This window comes from Notechis scutatus, chromosome 8, assembly GCF_049901735.1.
Source record: "Notechis scutatus isolate UNSWTSFEM ecotype Mainland chromosome 8, rNotScu1.2, whole genome shotgun sequence".
Taxonomy (NCBI): Eukaryota; Metazoa; Chordata; class Lepidosauria; order Squamata; family Elapidae; genus Notechis; species Notechis scutatus.
This window is the reverse complement of record NC_142016.1, coordinates 2,618,167-2,645,610: the sequence shown is the minus strand read 5'-3', so window position 1 is coordinate 2,645,610 and position 27,444 is coordinate 2,618,167. Positions and strand designations below refer to the sequence as shown.

The following is a 27,444-nucleotide window of genomic DNA, read 5'->3' as shown; positions in this document are numbered from 1 at the left end:
GCCAGAAAAGAAGGGTGCAACACTGTTTGCTAGCATCCAGTGGTGGCCAAAGGTTTTAGCCCAGATCCCACAGACCAAAGAGATGAGGACTAAGCAGGTTCTTCTGAACTTGAAGAGCCAGAGGATCCCCTGGAGTGCAACAGGGGGAGCAAGGAAGGGGCGGGAAACCCTTATAGGACTCAGGCCCACTTCTGCTATGATGACAGTGAAGAAGTGTCTCTGTTATCATCATCAGCCCATGAGAGGCCACAGCCAAAAAGTTTGTCTTGGGCCACTGGAAATGAACGTGGCCCTAAGGCAGAGATTTCTCATGTAGTTTGCCAAGGCTCATGTCAAACCTCTTCACACTCATGGCCAGGAACGCACAGAATCATGTGACCAGCTTAGTCTTTAATGGATGGAGCAGCAGGTACCAAACCAAGGCTCAGAATAGTTTTCAGGTTGAACGAACCAGGACTGGTTGCACTAAATCCCTAGCAGCACTGCCAGTACAAAGCTTGATTTGAGCAGTCTGCCCTCCATCCCCCACCCTTGCCTGGCACTCTGCCTGCAGATGCTACAGTGGCCCAATGGAATTGCAGGATGATAACATTATGGAGGGAGAAGGGGAGAAGAGGAAGCACAGGCCATACACTCCCCAGGCCTTAATGGATCATCTGGATAGCTCCAGAATGAATGCTGGTTTTGGAAGGAGCATCTAGAAAGGTGGCCTGAGATGGCTTAGAAGGGCCTCCAGGCTGTCTCGTCCAAAACTCCAAAGGGTTTTCCCCCTTCAGGGCTCAGAGCTCAGCAACATTTCATCATCCTCTCCAGTAAACCGGAAGCGGTGGGCATCGACCATTTCTAAGGGGCAGTGGGGGTAGTGGGGGTTTCTCCAGTTTTGCAGAACAGGAAGCAGTGATGGGTTTAGCAAAGCTAAAAGAGGCAGCTCACTTCTGACTTAAGCACTTGGCGCAGAGTTCCTTTATTTATTTTATTTATTTGATTTGCCAATTGTTTACAAGATAATAAGTATAAGTGTATACATAATTGTGAATACATGAAATGGGTACATATAAGAAAAATAAAAGAAGAATAAGAGAAACAATAGGACAGGGACGGTAGGCACGTTGGTGCGCTTATAGTTCCTTTTATGCCACGTGTTCATCACCCCTCCTTCCCTGGTGCCACCCCTACCCACCATTCCTTCCTCCCTGCCTTTCAGGCCCAGTGGGAGGGCTTAACAGGACGAATCGCCTTCAACAAAACCAGTGGGCTCAGAACTGACTTTGACTTGGACGTCATCAGCCTCAAGGAAGATGGGCTGGAAAAGGTCGGTGTCTTCTTTGCTTACTCTTTGCTTTGTGCATCTCAGGAAAGACCTCGGGGGTTGCCAGAATCTCCCTCTTGGGCAGCTTCAAAGGGAGGAGGATGTGCTGGAGTCCCCAGAGAAACAAACACCCCGCCTCAAGATGGTGGGCTCTACTTTGCCGTGGGTTCCTTGCTTGAGTGGGGGCTGGGCCCAATTTGGGTTCAGGCTCTTCATCTTTCTTTAAAGCTTTTTGAACCAATTACATTTTTCAGCTTCTCCAGCTCCATAGTTCATACTAGCCTAAAAAATATCATAGAATCCTAGGGCTGGAAGGGACCTTGGAGGTCTTCTAATCCAACTTCCTGCTCAGGGCAGGAGACCTTTTACCGTTGCAGTCAAATGGTCATCCAACCTTTTCTTGCAGCTCAGGCCTTGAATCAGCAGTGAATGGTTTGGCTAGATTGGTTGGAAGACTCTTGCATGTTTCCTAAGGGTGAAAGGAGGCACACACACACTCTCTCTCTCTCTCTCTCTCTCTCTCTCTCTCTCTCTCTCTCTCTCTCTCTCTCTCTCACTCACACACACACAGACACAAAGGTTAGTTCATATATGCACACCCCATTCAGGGGAGTGGAAGTTTGGATGTGGCCACACCAACCAGCAGATGTGGATGACCCCATTGGACCTGGAGGCCCATGATTTTCCTTGTGCCCATCAGGGATCCTGTAATGGTGACCAAGGTAACTGTGCGAAGGGGTGCCCATGAAGGAAAAACATCTCCCTTTTGACTTTTGACATTTGGGGCAGGATCATTTTTCCGTGTCTCCTTTACCGCAAACAGTTTCTGAGGGCAATAACCCGAAGCTGAAAGACCCCCTCAAGAAACAAACATCATTTGTTCATTTTCCTTGTTTCCTAGTTGTTTGTGCTCCGTGCAGGTGCTCACCTCCCCCCCCCTCCTGAATGTGTGTTTAAAGCTTTTTCTGAGCTCAAGAGAGGTTTTAAAGTGGCTGCGTCAAATCTTGGCAGAGTGGAGCATGACGGCCTTGTCAGGATGTAATGTGAATTAATGGCATCCCCAATGGAATCAAATCCCTGTTGATACTTGCTCCTTCTGTTCAGCATTTCACATTTGTTAAGGTTTTGGGTTTAGCACTTCCTCGCTTCCTGCAACTTGCAGATTGGTAATGTTGTATTCTGTGCTCTTGAGCTACCACAGTTAAGGCTTTGCAAAACAACAATGAGTGCAATCAGCTTTCCGGCTCCTGCAGAGACAGCCCCACCTTACTGAATTCATCGTCGCTGAGGGGAGTGGGAATCTTGGTGTTTTGCTTCCCATAAGACTCCCAAGTCTTCACCCCCACTGCTTATTGTCAGATAAAAGCGGGGGGGCGTAGTTCTCAGACAAGCAGCAAATCAAAAAGTGTTTTCACTAAACTCTTTCATTGTATTGCTGTACGTTTCTTTTTTTGTGGGTTACTGTATAAACAAGTGGGTCGTATGGTTTTCTAAAATATTATTCCCCCCAAAAGAAGATTTTGAATATTACGTGGTTTGACTGAGACTGGATCCTTTTGTCCTAGAAAATGAGGAATAAATCTTTGCCTTCTGCTTTCTCATTTGTAAGCTTTATGGACATCAATGATGTATCGCCTAACAGTTTTGGAAAGATAATTTGAAGTCATTATGCGCACATTCCACATTTTCTGCAGAACAGACATATTAGAGCTGCCCTTTCAGAGACCAACTTATTTCAAGGCTGAACTAGATTCTTCAGAGGATGCCGGTTCTGCCGGCCTCTAGATGATCTGGCCAATGCAACTCATGAGATCCATAGTTGCATCTGACACAGTTACCAAACTCTGGGGTTGGTTGTGATGTTGCAACACATCTTTCTTTCTTTCTTTTTCCAACATGCTGATTTGCAGCAGCACCTGTGGATCTGAAGTGTCTCTAGTTGAGGCTCAGAGCTGGTGGTGGGTCATTTCAATGAATGTTCAAGCAAAGCCCCCCAGCAACAGAGCTTCTGACACAGCACAGACCCCTCCCATTGGTCACGTTGCCAACTTCAAAGGCCGGTACAAAAATTTATGCCATCAGATAAAGACTGAATGCACCAATTATCACATTAAACAAGAGGAAAACCTTCTACGCACCAATTCCACCCGCACTTTCTACAATTTTGTAAACAACAAACTAAAAGACTCAAGGTCCATCCCACCCCTGAAAGGACCTAATGGTAAAGACTGCAACAATTACACCATTAAAGTGAACCTCTTTAACACATTCGTTGGCTCAGTATTTGTAAACAGCTATGGATCATGCCCAATATTTCCTAGTCGAACCACAGACCACTACAATGATCTAATACATATCAATTTTACAGAAGACAATGTTGAAAAAGCAATATGCAATCTAAAACCACCTCTACCTATTGGACCAGACGGAATATGTGCCTACTTCCTAAAAAAGCTATCCACTGTCATAGCAGAACCTCTAAGCATAATCTTTGAAAAATCTTTCAGGACCAGCTCCTTGCCAAAACTATGGTCACAAGCCACGGTCATCCCCATCTTCAAAAAGGGAGACCCCAGCCTAGTTGAAAATTACAGACCAATCTCCTTATGCTGCGTCACCTGTAAACTCATGGAATCAATTATTAACCAATCCATTATCCTCCACTTAGAGACAAACAACCTACTCTCCAATAAACAATTTGATTTCAGAAAAAAACTATCACGCAATCTGCAACTCTTACAGTGCAAAAACATATGGACTACACAACTTGATCAGGGCAAAGCAATAGACGCAATCTACATAGACTTCTGTAAAGCCTTTGATTCAGTGGTACATGACAAACTACTCCTAAAACTAAAATCTTATGGTATCTCTGGACAACTGCATAACTGGATAGAAGCATTCCTGGCAAACAGACAACAAATGGTCAAAATTGGGAGCGTCCTATCAAATTCAGTACCTGTCAATAGTGGTGTCCCCCAAGGCAGTGTTCTAGGACCAACTCTCTTCATACTCTACATAAATGACCTCTGTGATCATATTAAGAGCAACTGTGTTCTCTTTGCTGATGATGAAAAGCTATTCAACACCACCGACAATACTGCTATCCTTCAAAAAGACCTTGACTAATGTATCAGAATGGTCAAACAAATGGCAACTTCAAATCTCAACAAATAAATGCTCTGTCTTATATACTGGCAAAAAAAATCAGAAAATAAAACACAAGCTGAATAGTCAAAACCTTGTTTATGATCCAAGCTCTGTAAAGGACCTTGGAGTACTCATCTCTAATGATGTGCTAGAGCCCACTGTAACTACATAGCCAAAAAGGCATTAAGAGTTGTTAACCTAATCTTACGTAGTTTTTTCTCTGGTAATATCACACTACTAACTAGAGCATACAAAATATTTGCTAGACCAATACTTGAATACAGCTCATCACTCTGGAACCCGCATTACATATCTGATATTAATAATGAGAAAGTCCGGAAATATTTCACAAGAAGTGTTCTCCACTCCTCTACTCGTTGCAGAATGCCACCAGACTTGAAATTCATAGAAAATCTAGAACTACGCCTCCTTCGGTCCGATCTAAGTATAGTACATAAAATTATATATTGCAATGTCCTACCTGTTAATGAATACTTCAGCTTCAACCATAAAAATACAAGAGCACACAATAGATACAAACTCAAAGTAAACTGCACCAAACTTGATTGCAGGAAATACAACTTCAGCAACACATGGTCAATATCTGGAATACTTTACCTGACTGTGGTTTCTTCCCCAAACCCCAAAAACTTTAACCTCTTAGACTGTCTACTATTGATCTCACCCCTTTCCTAAGAGGTCTGTAGGAGGCGTGCATAAGCACACCAACATGTCTACTGTCCCTGTCCTATTGTTTCTTTTTATTTTTCTTATATGTATCCATTTCATGTATTCATAACTATGTTTATACTTATATACCTGTTATCTTATAATCGCTTGACAAATAAATAAATAATATAAAATATAAAATAAATAAAAATGAAATAAATCTGTGAGGCAGCGGCAGCTCCCAGACAGAAGTATCCAGTTTTTGCAAAGAAGCAGCCACCAAGCAAGTCAAACCCACCTGAACAGATCAAAGTCCTGTTCAGAAACCCCATGATCCGCCACTGTTCAAAATGAGGCAATTGATTGTAATCTGATTGCAAAAGCCCTGGTGATAGGTGAATGCAGCAACTCTATCCCTCCTTTGCAAGTCACTGGTTCTGTTTGCATAGCACCAAAGGTTGCTGGGAGAGCAAAGAGCTGCTCAGCACAACCGCCTGAGAACTGGAACTTAATCCAGTGGATCAAGCTAGCATCCCACACACCTAAAAGCCTACAACTAAAAGTCTAAAGCAGAAAGTCTATAAGGAATATATTTGTACCTGCACAAATCCTGAAGAATAAGGAAGTCATAGCTAGCACTGTAGTGACTGGCAAGGTATGTACTATGTTTGTATTCCTGCCCACGGATTATTCAAATTACACCCACATCAAGTGCAAATTGGTCTGATTTCTAGAGGAGAAAATGGAAGGTCTAGATGCATGTCTAGCTACTCTGAGTCTCACCTGTGAAAAAGAGGAATTCTTGGAAAAGCAGAAATCTGCATTTGCACTAAATGCAGCAAGGAAGAAACAACTATAAGAAAAAATGAAGCCCATGGGGCAGACCAATGAAAACATGTCACTCAAAGGATAAAAATACAAGGAGAGGTTCCCTGCCATTGGAGCTGAACAATCATTTTCATATCCTCCCCCTCGAAGAAAACACACAGACATCTGGAGTATCAGATATTCCCGTGAGGAAGAAAACTAGCTCAGACTGTCACAAGGAGTCTACTGAGTTTCCCAAAGAGAAAAGACATGAGCAGGTGATTGGTAACTTAAGTCTCAGCAATTTGTAGACCATACAATCCATCAAGAGTTGTGTTGTCTCCCAGATGCAAAGATCAAAGATGTGACACAAGGCTCACCCACATAATCAATCCCACTATAACCCCTTTCTCCTCTTTCGTGTTAGGAAGAACGATACAACAAAAAAGAACTTGAAAAACATATAAAGCATCTATGAACAGCTAGGTAGGAAGGCAAAAGAGATAGGAGCACAGATGGTGTTTCATCTATACTGCCAATGGAAGGTCAACATTAATGAGGAAATAGAGAATTTTAAAGATAAATCACTGGGTTGAGAGATGGTGCCTTCAAGATATGTTTTGATTTCTGGACCATGGTTTACATTATCTAGAGCCATGATGGCGAACCTATGGCATGCGTGCAGGCACACGAGCCCCAGCCAAACTTACCTGCACTGCGGATGTGCGCGCATCTCCCAGCTGATTTTGGACTGACTGAAAAACAGGCTGAAAAACAGGCCTTCTGGAAATCCCTGCAGCGGCTTCCCTTGAGCCTCCAGGAGGGAGAAAACAGCCTCAAATGGGGCGAAAATCAGCTGGGAGACGTGTGCATGCACAGTGCAGGTAAGGGGGTAGGGCAAGGGTGTTGCATGCGCATGTGCAGGATGTGGGGTGCATTGCATTGTGGGTGTCAGCAGCCGCGTGCTTTCTGCACACCACAACAAAAAGGTTTGCCATCACTGATCTAGAGGAAGGGCTTCTGGCATGCGATGGGCTGAACCTCACAAAGACTGGAAGAATGTGTTTGGGAAAGCTCTAGCTTGGCTTATCCATAGGTGTTTCAACTAAAATTGGAGGGGGAGGGAGACCAATTTTTAGGACCAAACCCAAAGCACAAATCCCAAGACAAATCAGACAGTACAGAAAGGGGTGTTGAGAAGGAAGGGGCACTCAGGCATGTAATAGGAGATGCAGAAAGCAAACATTGGATCAACCATAAATGTTCAAAGTATGGGGAACAAACAGGGTGAACCTGAGGTCCTACAATAGTACCCGAGGACTGGTACGATATTGTTGCTACTACTGAAACTTGGTGCACTGGAACCCATGTTTGGAACATTCTGCTAGAAGGATATACATTGTTCAAAAGAAACAGAACCAATGCAAAGGGAAGGGGGAAGGGGTTGCATTGTATGCAAGGAAGTACTATACAGAAATACACAATACCAAGGATGAAAGCCAGTTTGAAAGTATTTGGATGACTATTAGGGGTAAAATGACATTACTACAGGCCACCTAACCAGGTTCCCCAACATGTCTAGCTGACAACTTTATCTCTCAAAAGATGGAGGGACCTAGAGGTCAACTATACTAGATTTAATTCTTACCAATAGAGACAGAATGGTTGAAGGAGTGGAAGTGGCAGGAACTCTAGTAGAGAATCAGCACATCATACTAGAATGCACCATAATGTAGGGACGGGTAACTGAACAAAGTCAAACTAGTGTTATCAACTTCAACAAGCTAAGAGGGAGAATCGGGTGGGAATCTTAAAGGGAAGAAAAGTACAGGATGCTTTGGATACTTTGAAAACAAGAAAGACTATGCCACAGAGAAAGAAGAATAAGAGACTCCAGACAAGGATTCCAGGGTTGTACAAGGAGCTCACTGACACACTGAGGGGCAAAAGTACCAGCAAATAGTCCAAATTTACAAAGACAGAGTCAGGAAGGCTAAGACTCAGAGTGAACTTGTAACAAATGCTAAAAATAACAAGTTTCTTTCAATAAGGAAAAGAAGAACATCAAGGAAACAGTTGGTCCACTAATGGGAGAAGATAGCAAGAAGGTGACACACAGCAGGGAAAAAGCAGAACTGTTTAATTCTATCTTTGCATCTGTCTTTACACAAAAAGAAAAAAAAGAGTCCAATCTATCAAAAGCAGCACTGGGGGGCGACACAATAAGAATGCAGATCAAAATAGGCAAGGGTTTGATAAGAGCATACCATCTGCTTTGCGTCAGTTCAAATCTCTGGGGCCAGATGGTTTATATCCAAGGGTACTAAAAGAGCTGGCAGATGTGATCTCGGAACCAATGAATAAAATATTTCAGAGCTCTTGGAGCACAGAGGACTGGAAAGAGCTGATGTGCTTCCAATCTTCAAAAAGGGTAAAAAAGTGGATCCAGGAAACTATGGACCAATCAGCTTGACATCAGTGTCTGGAAATTTTTTTGGAAAGGATAACCAAGCAGTGTAAACAAGAGATTACTGCAAGCCAGCCGAAACAGAAACAGCAGTCACAATAGCAATAGCACTTAGACTTATCTACTGCTTTACATTGCTTTTCACAGCCCTCTCTAGGCAGTTTACAGAGTCAGCATATTGCCTCCAACAATTTGGCTCCTCATTTTACTGACCTCAGAAGGATGGAATGTTGAGTCAACCTTGAGCCACTCAAAATCGAACTCCTGGAGTGAGCAGTGAGTTAGTCATGCAATACTGCATTCTAACCGCTGTGCCAACCACAACTGTTAAGGTTGGAGCTCTAGTGTTCTTCTAATGGGTTTCTTAAAAACAGATTATGACAGACAAACCTTGTTGCCCTTTTTTGATAAAGTAACTAAATTAGTGGCTCAGGGAACTGCCAGTAAGACATTTGACAAAGCAGACCACAGCTTCTTGGAACAATGTGGAATAGGCAATACCACCACCAGAAGTCAGCGTGTAGTCCTCAAAAATTTACATAGAACAAAACATGCAGTGGGGTACCTCAAGGTTCTGTCTTTGGCCTGATGTTCTCTAATAGCTTCATAAATGATCTAGATGAGGGGATAGAAGGGTAACTGATCAAATTTACACCAAGCTGGGGGAAAGTGCCAACAATCTGGAAGATCAACTCAAGATTCAAAAGCATCTTGACATACTTGAGCATTGGGCACCCTCTAACAAGATGCCGTTCAGTGGTGAGAAAAGTAAGGACTTGCACTTAGGCAGGAAAACACAAACACATAGTGAATAGCGGTACCTGCTTTAACAGTGAGAGGGATCTAGGTGGCCACACTTAAATATGAGCTAGCAATGTGCTGCTGCTACTGCCATAAAAGCCAATGCAGTCTCCTAAGCTGCATCAATAGAGGAATAGCATCAAGAAAATGAACAGTGATGGTGCCATTTTACACCACAGTGGTGAGACCACACTTGGAATATTTCATCCAATTTTGGTCACCACAATACCAAGCAAATGCTGAGGCCCTAAAAAGAATGAAGAAAAGAGCAACAAAGATAAGGGGTCTGGAGGCTAAACCATGCGACGAATGGTAGAGGGAACTACGTATATTTAACCTAATGAAGAGAAGGCTCAGGGGAGACATGATAGCATCTTCCAGTGAAGAGAGTGTTGATTTATTCTCCATAGCATCTTAGGGCAGGAAACAGTGGGCGGAAACTTATCAAAGGGAGATTCAACTTGGAAATAAAGAGGAATGTCATAACAGAATGATTAATGGTTAGCTTGCCTCCAGGCATAGTGAGTGCCCCATCACTAGTGGTTTTCTAGAAGAGGTTGGACAACCATTTGTCCAGGATGGTATAAGGGCAGGGACTTGGACGAGAAGGGAACCAAGGTCCCTTCCAGCCTGAAGATTCTGTGATTCTTAATTCCTTGCTTCCTTTCCCGAAGAGTTACACAAGGAAGCCTCCCCTGCATGCATTTTATTACTGTGGCTACCATCCATAGTGGCCTGGAAGGGCTGTGGCTGTGCTAGCCTGAGACAGCCAATGGAGAGATAAAAGGAGAGATGGAGCTGGTTCTACTCTTGAAGGGCAGCAGTTCTGTCATGAGGGCTGAGGAGCTGACCTGGCCACTAGCCAGGACTGGTGTGAGGAGGTTCAGAGTCCCATTGGCCCAGCCTGCTATAAATTGCTATAGACTAGAGCCTGTGGACACACTTACCTCCTCAATTGCTGCTGGTTTGACCCAAGTTCGAGGGAAAATGGAGGAGTCAAAGAGAGGAGAGGAAAAAAACTCCACAAAACTGGAGAGGAAAGTTGGAGAGTGGAGTTACAAATGAGAAAAGCAGTGGTCATTCCTGGTGGAAGAAGGGAAGGGAAGGGAAGTCCCAGAAAGTTGAGATCTTTGCTTAAAACCAAGATGGGAGATGCTGTTGTTGGTGAAACCATGGTATCTGGGGAAGGACTGGGCAGTAATCCCAGAGAGTTCTTCCCCCAGTAAAGGAGACAAGCTGGTTTCTGGTCTTTCTCTTCTTGATAAAAATTGAATCCATCTTCTACTTCCCCTTCTTATTTACCACAGTCAAATCATTACAGACAAACTATTTGCCTTCAGCTGAAGGAACTACCATCTGAACAAAAATGGGTGAGCTCTCCCTTTACTTTCTTCCAAGGTTACTGCTCTCAACATTTGAAGAAGTTTCCTGTGCCTTCATTTAGGGCCTTCAAATTATCTGACCACCTTTCTTTGCCACCGTTTTTTTTTTTCCAGGACCAAAAGCTTTAGTTTGGTTTCTCCTCACTTTTAGCCTTTGTTCCCATCCCAGGTTGGAGTGTGGAGCCCCTTGGATGGGCTGAACATCACTGAAATTGCCCGAAGGCAGGGGCCCAACGTGACGGATTCCCTGACCAATCGATCTTTGGTGGTCACCACAGTTCTGGTAGGTTACTTGGGAATTCAGTGTAATTCCTTCTGCTTTCCTGTATTGTTTCAGATCTGAGATAAATATATTCCTCAGAAAATAAATAAACAAAAACCCTGAGCTGCCCTGGGCAACCAGGCAGGAAAGGATTCTGTAAACTCTTGCCTGCACAAGAATTTCTCTTTGTGAGAAATTCAGAGTTGATCAATGGGTTGGCATTAGCCTGCTAGGATTGTTACCCTGGGACTTCAGGCTCCTTATTGAGGCCACCCAGCCAGGAGTGGCTCGGGATTTCTATGATCCCATATTCCTCCCCCTCAGTCAGGTGCAGTTTGATGTTCATTGTGACTGGAACTGGTGGTCTGAGGCGCTTTCTGTAACTCAATTGCCATAGCATGTCATTCTCTGGTCCTTGGTGACTCTGAACCTCTGTAGAGTAGGAGATCAATTGAAATGGTTTGTTCCAAGCAACCCTGGATCAGGATAATTTCCTAAATATGCCTGAAGAATTTAATGGGCTGGGCAGGTAATATTTTTCTCCTGTGCATATTCTTCCCTTTTATTCCCCAGGGGGCTAAGTGCAATGAAGAGGATGGGGTGGTGGTGATGGAATAGATTAGGGTCCTTTTTGAAGCCCACCATAAATCCTTCTCCATGGCAATGGGGACACAAAGGGGAGCTTTTTTTCTTTGCTTCTCCTGCATAGCCTGGAACAGGCCTGCAATCTTCTCTGGGAACATTTGTAATTATAGGGACTGTCCCAAATATTTCATTCAAGGGTGTGTTAACTGAGAAAATGGTGGCCTTGAAATTCCAGATCTGGATCCATTCCAGTCTCTTCCCTCAGACCCTGCAGTGTAGCCTCAGTCTTTGTGGGTTAGCCGAAAGAGAGCCAGAGGTTGCTTGTTCTTCTCTGGTGTGCTGCTGTTTTGTGCCTGAGCTCAGACTGGCTCAGAAAGGGGCCTTGTGTCACTGTCATTTTGAGTTATGGAAAAGCAAGCCTGTGTGGCAGGTTGTCCACAAGGCACGGCCCAGAGGCAAGATGGCAGCAGCAATGATGCAATAAAGCTCCAGCTGTTCAGAGCTTTTTTTTTAAAATAAGCATATCCTCTTGACATTTTGTCAGTTTAGCTTTCCCTTGGAGGGTCTCCTGAATGTTCGTTTAGTTGAGGAACTCCAGTTTCGTTCAGGATTATCCGATCACTTTAGCTCCTGGTACAAGAAGTTTAAAGCATGGAGTTTAAAGGGTTTTGAGCGAGGCCTTCCTTAACACTTTTTTGGGGTGTTAGAAAAAAGAGGGGAGAAATTACAGGAAACCACAGATAGATTCCTAACAAAAGATGGAATTGATTCAACTTTCTATGATGGACAGCAGTTGCAAGAGAAAAAAAAACTCCTTTGGAAGCACCCACAAGTTGGAGAGCATGAAGGGAAGCTGATGGCCCTCAACGCCCTCTTGGAAGGAGAAAAAGTCTCAGGTGTGCTTGTCACTTGCCACTTCAAATACCTTTATGACTTTCTGTCTCAGCAACAGCACAGACTGTGGCCATCAGCTTCCCTTTCTCTACTGTCATCCTACTCTCAAAATTCATCCCCAAATATCCCTCTGAGTCAGCCATCCATGCTAATAAACAATTACAATCACAGTAATTTCTAGTTAACACTTTTATTAAGGCCAATTTCAGCTTTAAAAATAGTGAGCAAGATTTGAGTTCCCTAGAACTTCTTTCCAAGTCCCCCCTTTAAAAAAAAAAAGTCAAGAATAATAAATTCTCAGATTTCCATTCAGCTTCTTACCTTGTCTATAAGGCAAGCGTCTCCCTTTGCCCTGCCTTTTTAAATGGAGGTGCAAGACTAGATGAAGGCAGGTTATTCTGGAACATTATTTTGGATCCACTGAATACATCTTTCAAAGCTCCAGGGAAGTACCAGAGGTCTGGAAAAGAACTGATGTGACTCTTATCTATAAAAAGGGGAGAAAAGTCACCATACATATTAAATTGTTTTCATTCCCAAACCAGGCACTCTCTTTGCCTTCTCCTCAAAAAGAACAAAATCTTTGTTCTAAAAAAGAAGAATTAAAGAATAACTAAGCCTATAGAACAGCACAAATCAACAAGTTAATCTTCCATTGATGTTGTTCCCAAGAACCCAAAGAATATCTGGTCAAGAAATATCATCTAGAATCATATAAGATTAAGGAAGCAGTGAAAGTAACAAAGGAGCAAATATAGCAAAGAAGACCAGCAGAAAAAAGATAGAGGAACAGCCATATTGGACTTAATTCTTTCAAACAAAGAAGAAATGACAGAGGGAGTTGAAACAGCAGGAACCTTTGGTGAGAGTGACCATGTCATACTAGAATTCAACATATCACAAACACAAGCAATAGAAGATAATGATACCAGAGTCCTAGATTTTAAAGGAGCTAATTTTAATAAATTCAGAGAGAACTTGGGAAAGATTCCTTGGATGAAAATCCTAAAGGGGAAAACAACTCAAGAAGTGTAGGAAACTCTGAAAAATATGATCATAAAAGCCCAGACCAGCACAATACCACTGGGGGAAAAAACAAGTTTTCCAAGAAGAAACCAGCATGGCTGCACAAAGATCTCTCTGGCAAATTGAAAGACAAAAAGGACAAGTACAAAAAAATGTAAAGAAGGATATATAATTAAGGCAGAATATGAGCAGATAGCCAGAATCTGCAAAGGTGAAGTCAGAAAAGCAAAGGCTCAGAATGCAACAAAAGTCAAAGATAAAAAAGGTTCTTCCAACATATAAATAACAAGAAATCAGGGAAACAGTTGTTCCACTAAAGAGAGAAGATGGCAAGGAAATAACAGACAACAGAGAGAAAGCAGAGCTGCTTAACTCATTCTTTGCATCTATCTTCACACAAAAAGAAACTATAGACCAACCTACCAAAAACACAACTATAAAAAACAGACTAGAAATAAAAGTTAAAATTAGCAAAAGAATAGTAAGAGAATACCTGTCTGATCTTGATGAACGCAAATCACTGGGACCTGACGGATTACATCCCAGAGTTTTAAAGGAGCTGGCAGAGGTCATCTCAGAACCACTACACCAATCTTTCAAAAATCCTGGAGCACCGGGGAACTCCAGAGGACTGGAAAAGAGCTGATGTGGTTCCCATCTTCAAAAAAGGGAAAAAAACAGACCCAGGAAACTATAGATCAATCAGCCTAACATCAATACCCAGGAAGATACTGGAAAAGATAATAAAAAAACCAGATCTGCCAACATCTAGAAAAAGTAAAGTAATAACTAGCAGTCAGCACGGGTTTGTTAAAAACAGATCATGCCAAACCAATCTTATTTCATTCTTCAACATAATGAATAAATTAGTAGACCAATGAAATATTGTAGACATAATATACTTAGACTTCAGCAAGGCATTTGACAAAGTAGACCACACCTACTTCTTAGTAAGCTAGAAAAAAGTGGGATAGATAGCATCAACACCAGATGGATTTGTAACTGGCTGACAGACTATACTCAATGAGTAGTTCTTAATGGGCCTAAGTCTACATGGAGGGAAGTAAGCAGTGGGGTACCACAAGATTCCATCTTAGGTCCAGTACTTTTCAATATCTTCATAAACGACTTAGATGAGGGAATAGAAGGGGAACTTACCAAATTTGCAGATGATACTAAGCTGGCAGGAATAGCCAACACCCTAGAAGATAGCTCAAGATCCAGATGGATCTTGGCAGACTTGAACACTGGGCCCTATCCAATAAAATGAAATTCAATGTAGAGAAAAGTAAAGTCCTACATTTAGGCAAGAAAAAACAAAAGTACACATATAGCCCAGGTGAAACCAGGCTTAATAGTAGCAGGGATCTTGGAGTCTTAGTGGACAACCAGCTAAATATGAGCCAGCAGTGTGCAGCAGCAGCCAAAAAAGCCAATGGAATCCTAAATTGCATTAACAGAGGAATACAATCAAGATCAAGTGAGGTACTAATACCACTCTTTAAAGTTAAAGCCTTAGTAAGACCACACTAGAGTACCACATCCAGACGTACCACATCCAGTTTTGGAACACCACACTATAAAAAGATGTTGAGGCTCTAGAAAAAGTGCAGAGAACAGCAATCAGGATGATTAGGGGACTGGAAACTAAAATATATGAAGAACAGTTACAGGAACTGTGCCTGGCTAGTCTAGTGAAGAGAAGGACCAGGGGAGACAGGAGAGCAGTGTTCCAATAGTTGAGGGGCCACCCCAGAGAGGAGGAAGGGGTCAATTTATTCTCCAAAGCACCTGAGGGCCAGACAAGAAATAATGGATGGAAACTTATTAAGGAGAGATTCAACCTGGAAATAAGGAGAAATTTTCTGACAGTAAGAGCAATCAACCAATGGAACAGAAGTTGCCTTCGGAACTTTTGGGAGCGTCATCACTTGAGACTTTCAAAAAGAGATTGGACTGCCATTTGTCAGAAATGATGCAGGGTCTCCTGCTTGAGCAGGGGGTTGGACTAGATGACCTACAAGGTCCTTTCCAACTGTGTCAATCTGTTAACCTGTTCATTTATTAGACACAAAACTCAAATTGCACACTATAGGCAGACTCTATAATTTCAGTCGAATCAGAAATATTTCTGCCAATCCATTAAATAGAGAGAATGCAGTGAACCAGTCAAGTCCTGACAAAGAAGAACAGTGTGGTTCTGGGTGCAACTATTGGCAACCCAAGCAAGAATGCAACCTGGACAAAAGAGATTGATAAGAATAAGAAAGAATCTGAAATGAGAAAAGAACAAGAATTGGTCAGCACTAGGTAAACAGGAACTGCTTTTGATTGGTCTGTACTCATTCGTTGCCAAGCAGTTTAATAAGAGTCATTTGAATTGTGAGATGGGCAGCAAATAAATTTGATAAATAAGTAAGGCGGTGAAATTGAAGATTGGTTAACATCTGGCAAAATATATCTGATAATAAAAGATCAACAAAGGGTCATCACCAACAACTACATGCCAATTACTTGCTTATCAGGAGCTTTCAAATTGCTAACTGGTATGGTAGCCGATGTATCCAACAGCATCTAGTTGAAATCAAGCTCTTTCCACCTGAGCAGAAAGGAATGAAAGATCAGCTCTGATTTGGCAAGATGATTCTGGAAAAGTGTAAGAGAAGGAAGACCAACTTGAATGAATTGATTACAAGAAGGCATATGACTCCCTGCCATATGACTAGATAATCAAGTACCTAGCAATAACAAGAGTTGGTAGAAACATCAGAAGCTTTGTGTAAAGATCAATGACACAAGGAAAGATACATTTCCTGGTCAATGACGATAGAATCACTCTCACCACTGCTGTTTGTCATTGCATTGATTCCTCTGTTAACAATATTGGACATGTCAGGCCATAACTATCAAACATCAAAAACAACTGCCGGACTATCCCACCTGTTTTACATGGATGATCTGAAGCGGTATGGAAAAACACAATCTGAAAAAGAATCACTGCTTAACACTGTCCGAATATAATGCCAAAATACTGCAATGGAGTTTGGAGTACAAATGTGCCACCTGTACCATCAATAGGGGAAAAATAATACTGAAGGAATCAATATGTTGTATGGAAATAGAATCAGGAGCCTGGATAAAGAAGATCACAAGAAATATCTGGGCTTCCTTCAAGCTGATAACATCAAACACCCTGAAGTCAAAAGATAGTAGTGAATAGATCAGAAAAGTGCAGATTTTAAATTCCAAACTCAGTAAATGAAACACCGTCAAGGCAATTAACACCTGGGCAATTCCAGTCATAAGCTATACAGGTGGAATAGTGGGCTTGACTCAAGCTGAATTAGAAGCTTTGGATAGGAAGGCCAGAAAAATAAGGACAGTGAATCATGCCTTTCATGCAGCAATGTTGACAGACTTTATTTACCAATGAAAATAGGTGGTCATGGAATGTTGCAAATGCATCACACAGTTGAAGAAAAAAAAGAAGGGGCCTGGAAAAATGCCTGAAGGATAGTGAAGAAGATGCATTGAAACTAGCGTTCCGTGAAGGCTTACTGAATAACAGACAGTCCAAACTAGTCTGCATAGAAGATCAAATGAAGAGTAGAAAAGAGACATGGCAAAGCAAAGTAATACATGGAGATTACATTTAAAAAAACAACAACAACCTAGCAGGCAAAAGAGATAACAACAAGACCTGTCACTGGCTAAGGTAGGAAAGTTGAAGAAAGATGCACAAGTGATAATTCTGGCTGCACAAGCCGAACCTTTGGAACAGGTGCATAGAAAGCTAGAATTGAGAAGACAGCAACAGACAGCAAACTCCAACATTGCAGAGAAGCTGAAAAAACAGTGGACCACCTGGTTAGCTGCTGCAAGGAGACCTTACAGACTATCTACAAGCAACGGCATGACAAAGTAGCAACAATGGTGCATTGGAAGATCTGCAAGAAATACCATTTGCCTACAAGCAAGGGTCAGTGGGACTAAAGAGTAGGCAAAGTCATAGAAAATGGAGAAGCTCAGATGCTCTGGAATTTAGAATTCAAAGACAAGCACCTGCCCATAACACATCAGACTTAACAATTGTCAATAAGAAGGACAAAGTCTGAATAATGATGTGGCAGTACTTTGAGACAGCAGAATGGAAGAGAAAAAACTGGAGATAACAAAATTCAAAGACCTACAAATAGAACAGCTATGACAAAAGAAAGCAAAGATTTTACCAATAGAAATAACTGCCCTGGGTGCAATCCCAAAACATATGAAGCAGCACTTGAATACTAGCAGTGTTGACAAAATCCTCTTCAGTCAATTGCAAAAGGCAGCTTGACCTGGAATAGCTGACATCCTGTGATGATACCTTTAACACCAAACATATCCACATTTGCCTATTCCAAGTCCTTGGGAAGAGCTCCATAGGTGGACAAAAATGTCAGTTCCATTCTGACCAGCTGGCTGACTGTGTCACCAATCATATAAATAATAATGCTTTATTTTTAAAATATTGGATTTTGATGCTAGTTCTTAATGGACACTTCTGTGGAAACTCATATTTCTGCAGCACACACTGTGAAGAGAGAGAGAAGGAGAGAATGGGGGGGGGGAATGTACTATCTTGTTCTTTGCCGCTTGTGTGTAATAATTTGCTGGTAGGAACTGTGATCTAGAAGGGGAAAAGGGGAAGAAAGGAGGCTACCTCCAGTCATTCCCTCCCTCCCTCCATTTCACACCCTTCTGCTCATATATTGCAGCAACATGTTGGGAGCAGCCTCATGTTGCCCAACAGACAATTGCTGCTTTCCCCAGGCCCTAGAAGAGCTGTGAAGATCTTGAAATTGAGGGCACTTTTGCTGATAAATTTATTAGCAAGCCTCGAAAGCTTGCAAATTGAATGCCTGGCCATTTCCAGTAATAAATTGTGAAACAGCCTCTGAAAATGTGTCTTGCAGAGTTCAGGAATGACTCTCTGTTGAAAAGCGCTGAAGGAAGAAACCGTTTTGCACAGAGCCACGGCTGCTTTATTGGTGGATAATGTGGGCGGCTTTGAAGAAGCCTCCTGAGGTTCAGGGGCCATCAGGTGCCTCCAGATGCCCCCAGACATGAGCCAGAAGCCTGACCACTTTGCCAATTTCATAGCACGTGGGATCTGTTTTTATGCCATGTGTTCAGGCTCCACATCATTGTTTCTGATAATGTCCACATCTCTCAGTCATGTTGCTTTTGAGACAGACTCTGGTCACAAACTTTTGTCATCTGGTCTGGACACTAGTATTCTAATACTATTGGATAGCACAAAGCATGCATTGCTTTTTGATTTAAGTGTGAACTTCTACCTAATGTGGAGAAAGAACAGTTCAAAGCTTCATGGATGCAGAAATCTGTATATGTGAGGAAGTGCTTGACTGGACACAAAGAGCCTCCAGCAACCTGGTCTTAGGTTTTCAATTGAGCATTAAAGAGCCAGAATCCAACATAAGAAGCCAGTGTGCTCTAAGTGACATTTCAGGACACTTAACTTTACTTGAATTTGATCAACCAAACCTGCAAACCTATATATGCTAATGCTGGAATATGAGGGTTTTAATGATCAAGTTGGTTAGAAGGTTAATGCCAGACAAGGTTGCTGCAGCCATTCCAGCTGGCCACATGATTGGAGGACACAACTCTCTGGTTCTCTCCCTCCGTCCCTCTTTCCCTCTCTCTCTTCTTCCCCCTCTCCCTCCCCCCTCTCTCCCTCTCCCTCTCTCTCTCCCTCCCTCCCTCTTTCCCTTTCTCTCATCCTCCCCCTCTCCCTCCCTCCCTCTCTTTCATTGCCTGTGTACTTCATGTGATTGTGTTATCTTTTCTGACCCTTAGGAAGAGCCATTTGTCATGTTTGCCAAGTCAGACACGGTTCTGTCCGGGAACAGGCGCTTTGAAGGCTACTGTGTGGACCTCCTCTCAGAAGTCTCCCGCATCCTTGGCTTCTCCTATGAGATTCGTCTGGTGGAGGATGGGAAGTATGGAGCCCAAGATGAGAAGGGCCAGTGGAACGGCATGATAAGGGAACTGATTGACCACGTAAGTGAGAAGCCTTTTCCATCAGTGGAACTTTCTCTCGCAGTGTCCTTTTTTTCTTCTCATTTGCTTCTTAAAATATACTTGTTTAAACTGCTATGAAATTCCATGAGAAACCATACTCAGTGCAAACTATGAAACCACTAAATATAAGCATGAAAAGGTAAAGTCTGTAACAATGATCAGATATGAACAAGGATTGGGGAAAAAATTTCTCTATCCTATCGCTCTTTCCAACAAATTTTGGCTGTGGATATTCAGGGACTATACAGGGAAAAAGAAGCTGATTACACTATTTCTGCTATCTCACTCACACACTATGGTGGGGGTTGCACAGGACACTAAATCAAGGGATGCTGTCAGGCTCAAGAAGCCAGGAGCCACCATGGACTTCAAAAGCACTGCAAGTTTATTCCATTTCACCTACATACAAGAATCTGATCTACTAATGCAGGGGTCCTCAACCACCGGGCCGCGGACCGGTACCGGGCCGTGGAGCACTCTGTACCGGCCGCAAAGAATTTTTTTAAAAAAAAAATGGCGGCTTTCTTCACCTTCGGTGAATGCTGCTGGATCGGGATCAAGGACACAAATGAAAGAAGGGGAGGGAGGAAGCAACCAAGCCTGTCCTTCTCTCTGGCTCAGCTCTCTCAGTCGCTATCTCGCTCCTCCACCAGCACAGGAAGAAACTGCTTCAAAGAAGCGGGGCTTTTCCTGTCGCCGCAGCTTCCTGAAGCGCCCGTTTTCCCCACCCCGTCCGCCCGCCCGCCCGCCCGCCCGCAGTGCTCTGTTCTGCCTGCCTGCCTGCCTTCGTTAATGGTTGAATCGGAACAGCTTCGGCTGAGTAAAAGAGGCGAATAGTTATTATTCTCAGCCGAAGCTGCTCCCAAACAACCAGAAACTAAGGCAAGCAGGCAGGCAGGCAGAACGGGACACTGTGGATTGAAGCGCGGCGGGCGGGCGGGGTGGGGGGGGGTGAAACGGGCGCTTCGGAATAGCTGCGGCGACAGGAAAGCCCCCGCTTCTTTGAAGCAGTTTCTTCCTTGGATGGTGGAGCAGCGAGAGAGCGAAGCCTCCTTTTCTTCTCCCCCGCCCGCCCCGCCGCCCCGGTCCTTGAAAAATTTTCTGCTTGAAACCGGTCCCTGGTACAAAAAGGTTGGGGACCACTGTACTAATGGTCACTGTGAATTGGTGTCAGATAAGAGTCAATGGACTTCAAGGGAAGTTGAACTTGAGTCTCTTTTGGGGGTGAGGGCCCTAAAGTCCATCTGTGCTCTTGGAGGGCAGGCCTACTCCTATTACTAGCTCCTCTTAACCATCTTTGTTGATACAGTGGTTAGAATGAAGTATTGCAAGCAAACTCTGCCCACAGACAGGTGTTTCGTCCTGACCAGCTCAAGGTTGACTCAGCCTTCCATCCTTCCAAGGTCCATAAAATGAGAATCCAGACTGTTGGAGGCTGTATGCTGACATTGTAAACCATCCAGAGAATGCTGTAAAGTACAACGAAGTGGCATACAAGTCTAAGTGATATTGCTACCTTGCTTCCACACACTTTGTGGCAGGTGATGTTTCTGAATGCTTGACAGAAGTGAGGCCAGGAACAAGGGAGAGCAGTTCTCTAGCTCATCACAAACAGATTTGATATTTCCAAATATGGGCACAGTTGGGCATACTACGCCAAAGAAGCCAGCCACTTCTGGCACTCGTTGATACCATGCATATATTTTTTTTCACAAGAGGTGAGGCAATCAAGCAGAGGTCAGGCTTTCTTCTTGTCTCTTTTCTTCTTTTTCTGATCCTTTTCCTTGTTTCTCAGCAGCAATTCAGTTCTTCATTGTGGCTCTCATTGTATCCAGCAACCCCCATCTATAAGCAACAGCTTCCCTTCTATGGAAGAGCATCTTCGTGTTAACCAAATTCCTAGATATTCAGCTTCCCTTCTATTGCTTAGCTGTTCCCATGTAATACTGCCAGAAAAATGTTGCACCCCACGATATATGCTGCTAGTGGGAGATGCAAACTCATGGGGAGTGAGCTCAAAAGGACAGTCACCCACTCACAGGAATTGAAGCATTTGGAATTCTGACCCAAAGGTGCTTTTTTCAAGAGGCAGCTGGGCTTTCTTAGTTTTTCCATAAAGATGTTTCGCTTCTTATCCAAGAAGCTTGGACAGAGGCAATTGGACAGTTCTGTAGAAAGTCCAGTTGCCTCTTGAAAAAAGCAACGTTAGGACAACCATGACCTGGATGATCTCCACAGACATTTGGAATTCTGCTGTTCCTGTCCTGAAGACGTGGAATGGATCTTGATGAGGCTGTTATCAAAATAAGTCCTTTCTCATGAAATCAATCTCTGATCTCCCATGCTTGTGTACATTGGAAGATGAATATGCTTTATGGCAGGGTCTCCAACCTTGGCCACTTTAAGCCTGGAGGACGTCAACTCCCAGAATTCTGGGAGTTGAAGGCCTCCAGGCTTAAAGTGGCCAAGGTTGGAGACCCCTGCTTTATGGGGATGGAGGGTTGGAACCCAAATCTCTGGTAGTCCTAGTCCGATACTCTACACCAGGGATGTCAAACTTGATTTCCTTGAGGGCCGCATCAGGGTTATGTTTGACCTTGGGGGGTGGGGGTGGCCAGGGGGCGTGACCAGCTCAATATCACTCATATCAGAGGGGCTTGTGGTGGCCCGAGCACTCGTGGCCCTCCCGAGCTCTATTTTCGCTGGCACAGGCACCGTGGGCTGGTCCTTCACTGTTTCCAGGGCAGCCCCATGGACCAGAGCTAAGCACACCATGGACCGAATCCATCCCCCAAGCCTTGAGTTTGACATTCCTGTTCTACACTATGCTATTTATTTATTTAGTGGGGAAGAAACTCAGCCATCCATCCTTTGCTTCCCCCCTCTTTCCCGTGGAATAGTGGCTTATCCTGTACAAACAAGAGCTAAGAAGTCATTTTCCAATAGGAGAAATGGCTTGAGAGGGTAATTTAAAAGTAACACGCTTTTAAGCACGCTTTCAGAAAGTAATCACCACTTACTGAGTTTTTGAAAACATCTTTTGAAGTCAAGTTTCCCCCCCAAACAACCTTCAAGCATTAATTACCCACCCTCCCCCTCCACCATGCTAAGTGGGCTCTCTTTTAATTGAAGCTGTAAATGACTTTGCTCAGAGTTGCAAGCTGCATAATCAGGGGAAGATCGATGGAGGGCCAGAATCTCAGCAAGCCAGAATCTGGCTGCCCAAGCTGCGACGGGACTCGCTTTTGTCAGTTTCTGTCAGCCATTTGAAGAAAAAAATCAGTCGGCAAGGTGGGATAACCTCAGAGCAAATAGACCTTGTTAACCTTGATTACCTGGGGGAGGCAGGTCCTTCTCCAGCGGTCTCTTTATTAATAGGGCCTCCGCCACTAACAGCGTCTTTCAGCCATTTGATGATGAACTTGAGCTGCAAGTGCAGAAAGAGGTAGGAGGCCTGGCCCCTTCCTGGGCACTCTGATAATTGTGTGTAGAGATGCATCGAAGGGCTCACTAATCTCTCGTCCTGTTCTGTGTTTTTCATGCAAATTCAGGGCAGGGCTCTCCTCAGACTGAGCCTGCGGAGGTGCACAATGTAATTAATGGCATAATTACCCTCTGAATGCCATTTCAAGAGGGCCGTGAATGGCAGAGCAAGGGCAGAGGAGCAGATTACGCCTTCCCCCAGCGGGTTTCAGTCACCCTCACATTGCTGTAGTTGCAGGGGAGCTTCTGAGTATTTTAAGCACCTTCAGGGACATGTAATGGAGGACCCTGGACAATATCAGGCTGGGAATGGGGCATGGAGTGAGACCTTCCTCGGGACCCCCAGCATTCTGGGTCAGCAGGAGTACCAGCAGGAGAGGCTTTAGGCTACCTCCTGCAGGGAGATATGGGACTTCAGCTTGCTTTCTTCCCCAGACAGGAAATGGTTCCCTTTCAGCCTTAGATCTGGACTGGGGCTTCTCCACCGATAGGGCTGAGAAATCAAAACAGAAGGGAAATTGAGCGAGAAATGTGGAAAAGAGAAACCAAGTGCCACACTGCAAGCATACAGAAGGGAGCATCACACAAAGTCTGATGGGATTTAACCCAGAGGGGCAGCAAGTCTGCCATCCTTGTGGCTCTTGCTTGCTTGCTTGGTTTAATTAAATTATATAGCTGTCCATTTTAGCAACAACTCTTGGTGGCAAACAGTGATTAAAAAATAAAATCAAGACCCAATACAATCATTAAAATACACAGCAACCAAGAAAACCAATTGTCACCTGCATTTCCTCCAGGCACTTGAGGCTGCAGGCCGGATTCAGAGATGGGTTTTCAGGCTAGCCGGATTGGCCCTTCTGATCACCAGTGGAAGAATGTTCTCAAGAAAGGGGCACTCAGCAGAAAAGACTCTTTCTGGGCCCAGAATTGCCCCCAGACTCATATAACTGAATTGGCATAGAACTGCCCTCACCATAACATTCTGCAGGAGTTGAAGCTTCCAAATACTCTTCAAAGGTAGCTCCGTGTCAATTGCTTTGCAGTAGTCTGGACGACAGATCACAAGGGCATGAGGAGCAAGACCTCCCTGTCCAGGTATGGGCAAAACGGATGCAGTAAACAAAAGTGTGCAAAGGCCCTTCTATGCTCTTGAGCAGGAGCCATGGGTTCAGGAAGTCCCCCAGATTACACATGTTTGGTACTCTGCCATCCCATCTAGAGCTAAAAACTGAAGATCTCCAGCAGAAGGTCTAAACACCCAAACTCACTTGGTCTTACATGGGTTCAGCTAAAATCTGTTGCTCATCTTCCAAGCCCCAACATCCTCCAATCACATAGATGGGACATTCAAGGCATCCTTCAGAGGCCTGGAGTGAAAATAAAAATCTAAGCATTACCAATGCCCAATTAGCATACCAATGACCTCATCCAATGTCTCCATGTAGATGTTAAATAGAAGAGGGAGAGAGAACTGAGGTCCATGGTACCCCACAAAGTAAATGCCATGGGCAGGACCTCTCCTCCCATCCATGCTAATTGTGGGACTAGAATTCACGGCCTCCCAGTTTCTAGCCTGGAATAATTGGCCCTGGAGGAAGGAGGAAAACCAGTGCAACACAGTGCTGCCTCCCCCCACCCCCCAATCCCTGGACCCACCCTAGAAGCTTTCCCAGGGAAGAGGCAGTGAATCAGAGATAAGTCCAAATTAAGAGACTGCATTGTCCCAAGTTGAATGGGGGAGGGAGGAAGAGATTCAGGATAGCCACAACTTGGAATTGCTCAGGATATATTGAGAGGGTAGAACGTTTTAGCTTCAATGTGGCAAGATTCTGTCTTTTAGGTGGAAGTAAATACAGGAGTGGATTGGTTACATCTCAATCTTTCATCTCTTGGCATGGACCTGGTAGTACATCATTTTGTAAAAGCCGTCTCTCAGACCTTTCCTGACTTGGTCCTCTAGGCGAAAAAGGCCCTAAACTCCACTTGTAGTGAAATGTATACTTTTCTAAAAGTGGTTTACAGAACAGCAACGCCAGAAGGGAAGTTCATGCGCCAAACTTTCCTGGTTAACTTTCCCCATCCAGTTCCTCTCCCTTGCTGGTACAATGAGTAGTTAGCCTTTCTTCTTCCCAAATGGCTCCCTACCCCACATAGTTTATGGCAGACTGGCAGCTAGTGAATACAAAGCTCAAGCATATGCTGGCAGTCCTGACACCCTCTGTTAAATTATAGCATAATGTAAATTACAACCCTTTCAGCCATATATTTTCTACCAGTGCCTTTGGATTGATACCCAAACTGTACAGATTACAGGCACAATGACCCTGGTCCTTGAGGCTGTGGTGTTCCTCCCTAGGGGTGAACAGGGATCCCCTCTGGCATCTCCTAAAAGTCCTAGGAATTCTGAGTGCTAGGCTGATCCTGCAACCAGACGAAGACTGGCTGTAACATTGCCCCCAGGAAGTGGATGGAAGCATCCCCTTGAGCATTAATACTTCCAATTATCCTTGCCATCTGTCAGGTGACCTGGATGGTCTTTGAAGGCGATGCAGTCTTGTTAAGTAACATCAGGATGAGTGAAGTGCAAGTAACTGCCAGCTTTTTCCAGTGGCCAATTTCTGATTCTGCTTTTACAAAGATCATGAAGTTAATGATGGGGCAATGTGCCCATCTCATAGTGGAAAGTGAGGCTTGAGAGTGAGGGTACCAGATCTAGAATGAGGAATAAAAATTGCCTCTAGGTGAGAGGAGAGTAAAGCTGTGCCAAGACCATCTACTTCCTGTTTAAATAAAGAGGGGGTCACTTGAACTTTTAAAGAACTTTCATCAGTGGGGTTGGCCTAGAGGTTTACCTTATCTATTACCTAAATCATAGATGTGGGCACATACTTATTTAAATAAATATGAAATGCTGTTATCTTTCTTTTTAACAAGTCAAGTCAAATCATGGGAATGTTTGTGTGAGAGTTCAATAGAGCATAGAACATAGAATAACAGCAATGGATGGGACCTTGGAGGTCTTCTAGTCCAACTTCAGGCTTGAGCAGGAAACCTATTCTGGACAAATGACTATCCAATCTCTTCTTGAAATCTCCAGTGATGGAACACCCACAACTTCTGAAGGCACTTCCACTATCTAATTGTTCTCACTGTCAGAAAACTCCTTTATTCTGGATTGGATCTTTCTTTGACAAAGTTTCCATCCATTACTTTTTATCCTGGCCTCAGGTTCTTTGGAGAACCTGAGGCTGAACCCCTGTTCTCTGTGGCAATTGCCCAAGTATTGGAGTACTATTGTCAGATCAACCTTAGTCCTTTTTTTCTTTAAATATAAATATTTCCCTGAGTTGTTCATTGTATGATTTAGCCTCCAAGCCTTTTATCATCTTTGTTGCTCTTCTCTTTTACTCTTTCTATGGTCTTTTTTGTATTTTGGTAAACCAGAACTTGATACTGTATTCCAAGTGTGGCCTCACTAATGCAGTATAAAGCTATAGTACCACTTTTCATGATCTTGATGCTAATCCCCCTATTGATACATCCTAGAATTCCACTGGGTTTTTTGGCAATTGCAACACACTGCTGACTTGTATTAAACTGGTGATTCACTAGAAGACCTCGATCTCTCTCACAGTTTCTACTATTGAGGCAACTATCTATATCTGTGCATTTGATTTTTCCTGCCTAGTATGGGACCTTACTTTACTCACCACTGAATTGTATTGTGTTGGATAGGGCCCAGTGCTCAAATCTGTCAAGATCCTTCTGACTCTTGGGTTTATCTTTTAAAGTATTGGCAATTCCTCCACCTTGGTGACATCTGCAAATTTGATGAGTTCCTATTTTATCCCCCTCATCTATATAATTCATGAAGACGTTGAAGAGTACTGGGTCTACGACAGAGCCTTGAGGTAGCTGCATGCTTCCCTCCATGTAGATGTGGTTCCATTAAGGACTACATGTTGAGTGTGGTTTGTCAGTCAGTTACAAATCCATCTGATGATGATGGTGTCTATCCCACGTTCTGTCTTACCAAGAAGTAGGCTGTGGTCTACTTTGTCAAATGCCTTATAGAAGTCTAAGTAAACGATGTCCACAGTATTTTCCTCATCCACTAAATTAATCACTTTGTTAAAGAAGGCAATAAGGTTTGTCTGGCATGATCTATTTTTAACAAACCCATTAAGCACCAGGAATGTAGCCTCTTTCAGTTTCAGGTACTGGTGTATCAAGAACATGCAGGATTCTCTTTAATCATTAAGCTTCAGTCACCCTATTCAGTGCATGGATTCAGCTAACCTTCTTTCCTGCCCCCTGAACATAGGACTTTTAATGCATCTCAAGGTCATGAAGTGTGTAAATCAAGGCAGCTTTAACCATTAGAATGATTACAAACATCATTACTCATCCTTGCTTCTCCTTTTTGTCTTGCAATCTTCCTAGCAAGAAGGTATGTGTGTTAAAGAAGAAATTAAAGAAACTTAGGGTCCCTTTTCATCATTTTTTTCAGTTTTTAATCCAA

General features: G+C 43.5%; 1 protein-coding gene across 1 annotated transcript in view; it reads left to right on the top strand.

Moving 5' to 3' along the window:
- Positions 1 to 27,444, top strand: part of GRIK3 (glutamate ionotropic receptor kainate type subunit 3) — a 245,188-nt gene that overhangs the window by 182,692 nt on the left and 35,052 nt on the right. The window contains exons 8-10 of the mRNA XM_087970273.1: positions 1,205 to 1,312; positions 10,755 to 10,868; positions 19,215 to 19,418. Coding sequence (XP_087826399.1) covers positions 1,205 to 1,312; positions 10,755 to 10,868; positions 19,215 to 19,418 — 426 coding nt within the window. The remainder of the gene's footprint in view (positions 1 to 1,204; positions 1,313 to 10,754; positions 10,869 to 19,214; positions 19,419 to 27,444) is intronic.